The 2,105-nt window shown below is 70.3% G+C and overlaps 2 protein-coding genes across 3 annotated transcripts in view; both read right to left on the bottom strand.

Annotated features, from left to right (window-relative positions):
- GPAA1 (glycosylphosphatidylinositol anchor attachment 1) overlaps positions 1-47 on the bottom strand; it is a 4,161-nt gene extending 4,114 nt beyond the window's left edge. For both annotated transcript variants that reach the window (XM_010566795.1, XM_010566796.1), the window contains exon 1: positions 5-47. The gene's annotated coding sequence lies outside the window, so the exon portion shown is untranslated. The remainder of the gene's footprint in view (positions 1-4) is intronic.
- Positions 48-943: 896 nt separating this feature from the next.
- On the bottom strand, positions 944-1,915 carry EXOSC4 (exosome component 4). The gene is made up of 3 exons (XM_010566794.1): positions 1,730-1,915; positions 1,416-1,622; positions 944-1,303 (listed from the first exon to the last, which is right to left on the bottom strand). Exons 1-3 carry the CDS (start codon positions 1,898-1,900, stop codon positions 944-946), a joined length of 738 nt encoding a protein of 245 aa, XP_010565096.1. The 5' UTR covers positions 1,901-1,915.
- Between the last annotated feature and the right edge of the window lie 190 nt (positions 1,916-2,105).

The raw sequence follows: 2,105 nt of genomic DNA, 5'->3' as shown, positions 1-2,105 counted from the left end.
AAACCTCTCGGTCCCACCGCCCGCACAGGACGCTCAATCGCCCGCGGAACGCGACAAGGCCGAGGGGGTGGAGCCCAGAGACATCGATGGGCACCGCCCGTCGTCCCCCGCTCTGCGCATGCGCCAGCAGGCGTGCAAATGTGGGTGTGCAACAGGGGGCGTGGGTGTGCAAGGAGGTGTGTGCGTGGGTGCGGGTGTGGGTGTGCGAGGGGTGTGGGTGTGTGAGAGGGGGCGTGCGTGCAAGGGGGTGTGTGCAAGGGAGGGGTGGGCGTGCGAATGCAGGTGTGCAAGGGGTGTGCGTGTGCAAATGTGGGTGAGCAAGGGCTGTGGGTGTGCAAGGGTGTGCACGCATGGGGGTGAGTGTGCAAGGGGTGCATGGGAGTGTGTGCAAGGGGCTGTGCCGTGGGGCTGGGGGTGCGTGCACAAGGGTGGAAGGGTCTCTGAGATGGGGCAATGGGGGCGTGCAAGGCAGGGTGGGCGTGCAAGGGGCTCTGCAACGGGAGGGGGTTTGGGCGTGCGAAGGGGGTGGGTGTACAAGGGGCACGCAAGGGAGCAGCGCAGTGGGGCTGCACAGTGGGAGTGGGTGTGCAAGGGGGTGTGCAAGGGGAGGCGCAAAGCAAGCGGAGCTCTGTCTGCAAGGAGGGGGCCGTGCCAGGACCCCCCAACACACCCCCATGCCGCATCAGCACCACGGTGCCACGGGTCTGGCAGGGAGCCCTGGCATTGCTATACCTCAAGGGAAGGTGCACGGCACACACGGTGCACGGCACACATGGCCCACACGGTGTGTGGCACACACAGCACGTGGCCCACACGGCACACAGTGCACGGCACACATGGCGCACAGCACGGCAGATGGTGGCAGCCCTTTATTGACAAGGGGCTCGGGCTGGTGCCGCCCCCCAGCCCCCCCCGGCATTGCCGTGGCAGCGGCCAGTGCCGCTCAGTCCCCCAGCAGTGCGGTGACCTCCCGCAGCCGTTCCCGCACCACCCGGTCCAGCACGGCGTGGAGAGCGCGGCAGGCCTGCCCAGCCGCCTCCAGCACCGCCTCCAGCCGCTCCTGGTGCAGGCGGGCACTGAGCTGGAGGAGGGCGATCTGCCCCGACGCTGGCAGCAGTGCCAGCACCAGCCGTGGGCCCCCCACCGCCTCCTCGGGGGAGCTGAGGTCGGCCAGGGGGGTGTCCTCGGCCAGGCCAGCCGAGCAGGCGCAGACGTAGTCCCGCATGGGGATGCCGGCGTCCATTACCGCCAGCGTGGCCGCATTCACACCAGCGCAGTAGTTGCCGCCGTCAGCTTGCAGGATCTGGAGGAACGGCGGGTTTGGTGAGGCGGCGGCCGCGCCGGTGTGAAACCCACCACCACCACCACCCTCCCCTTTCCTTCGCGGGCAACGCCTCGTTCCCCCTCCCTGTCACCTGAACGTAGATGTCGATCTGTGAGCGGGGGTGCAGCTGGGTGAGGATGGCGGCCTCGAAGGTCTGCTGGAGCTGGAGCGCCAGCTCGCCCGTCTGTCGGTCGCCACGGGGCCGCCGGCGGCGTTCGCCTGTGCCGAAGGTGGCCACGCTGTACTGGCAGTTCACCAACGCCCGGTCGGGCAGCGCCTTGCTGCGGGAGCCGCGCATCTGCGAGGACAGACAGACGTAGAGACAGACGGACAGAGAGAAGCGAGGGTCCAGAGCGGCGGGGCCCGGACGGGCCCGCTGAGGCCTCACCGGCCGTCACCTCTCACCTCGTGGGGGCCGTAGACCACGGCCAGCGCTTTGGTGTTGCCTTGCTCGATGTAGGCCGAGCCGTCGGCCTGCGCGAAGACTCCCATACGGGCGCGGATCTTACGGAGCTCGGCGGGACGGCGGCCGTCCGCCCGGTACCCCTCGTCCGACAGCAGCTCCGGCGCCGCCATCTTACCCGGCCTGCTCCCCGCGCCGGACTACGACTCCCGGCGTGCTCCGCGCCGGTAGAGGCGGGTTGGACTACAACTCCCGGCGTGCCCCGCGCCGGCCAGGGGACACGCCTCCTCCGCGCCCGAGGCCACGCCCCCCGCCACCGCCAGAGGCGACGCCCCCTCTGAGGCCACGCCCCCGCGGGGCCGGTGCTCGGCGCTGCCC

This window comes from Haliaeetus leucocephalus, unplaced genomic scaffold (assembly GCF_000737465.1).
Source record: "Haliaeetus leucocephalus isolate CR32 unplaced genomic scaffold, Haliaeetus_leucocephalus-4.0 Scaffold218, whole genome shotgun sequence".
Classification (NCBI taxonomy): Eukaryota; Metazoa; Chordata; class Aves; order Accipitriformes; family Accipitridae; genus Haliaeetus; species Haliaeetus leucocephalus.
The sequence above is the reverse complement of the archived record's forward strand: the minus strand, read 5'-3'. Positions and strand labels throughout refer to the sequence as shown.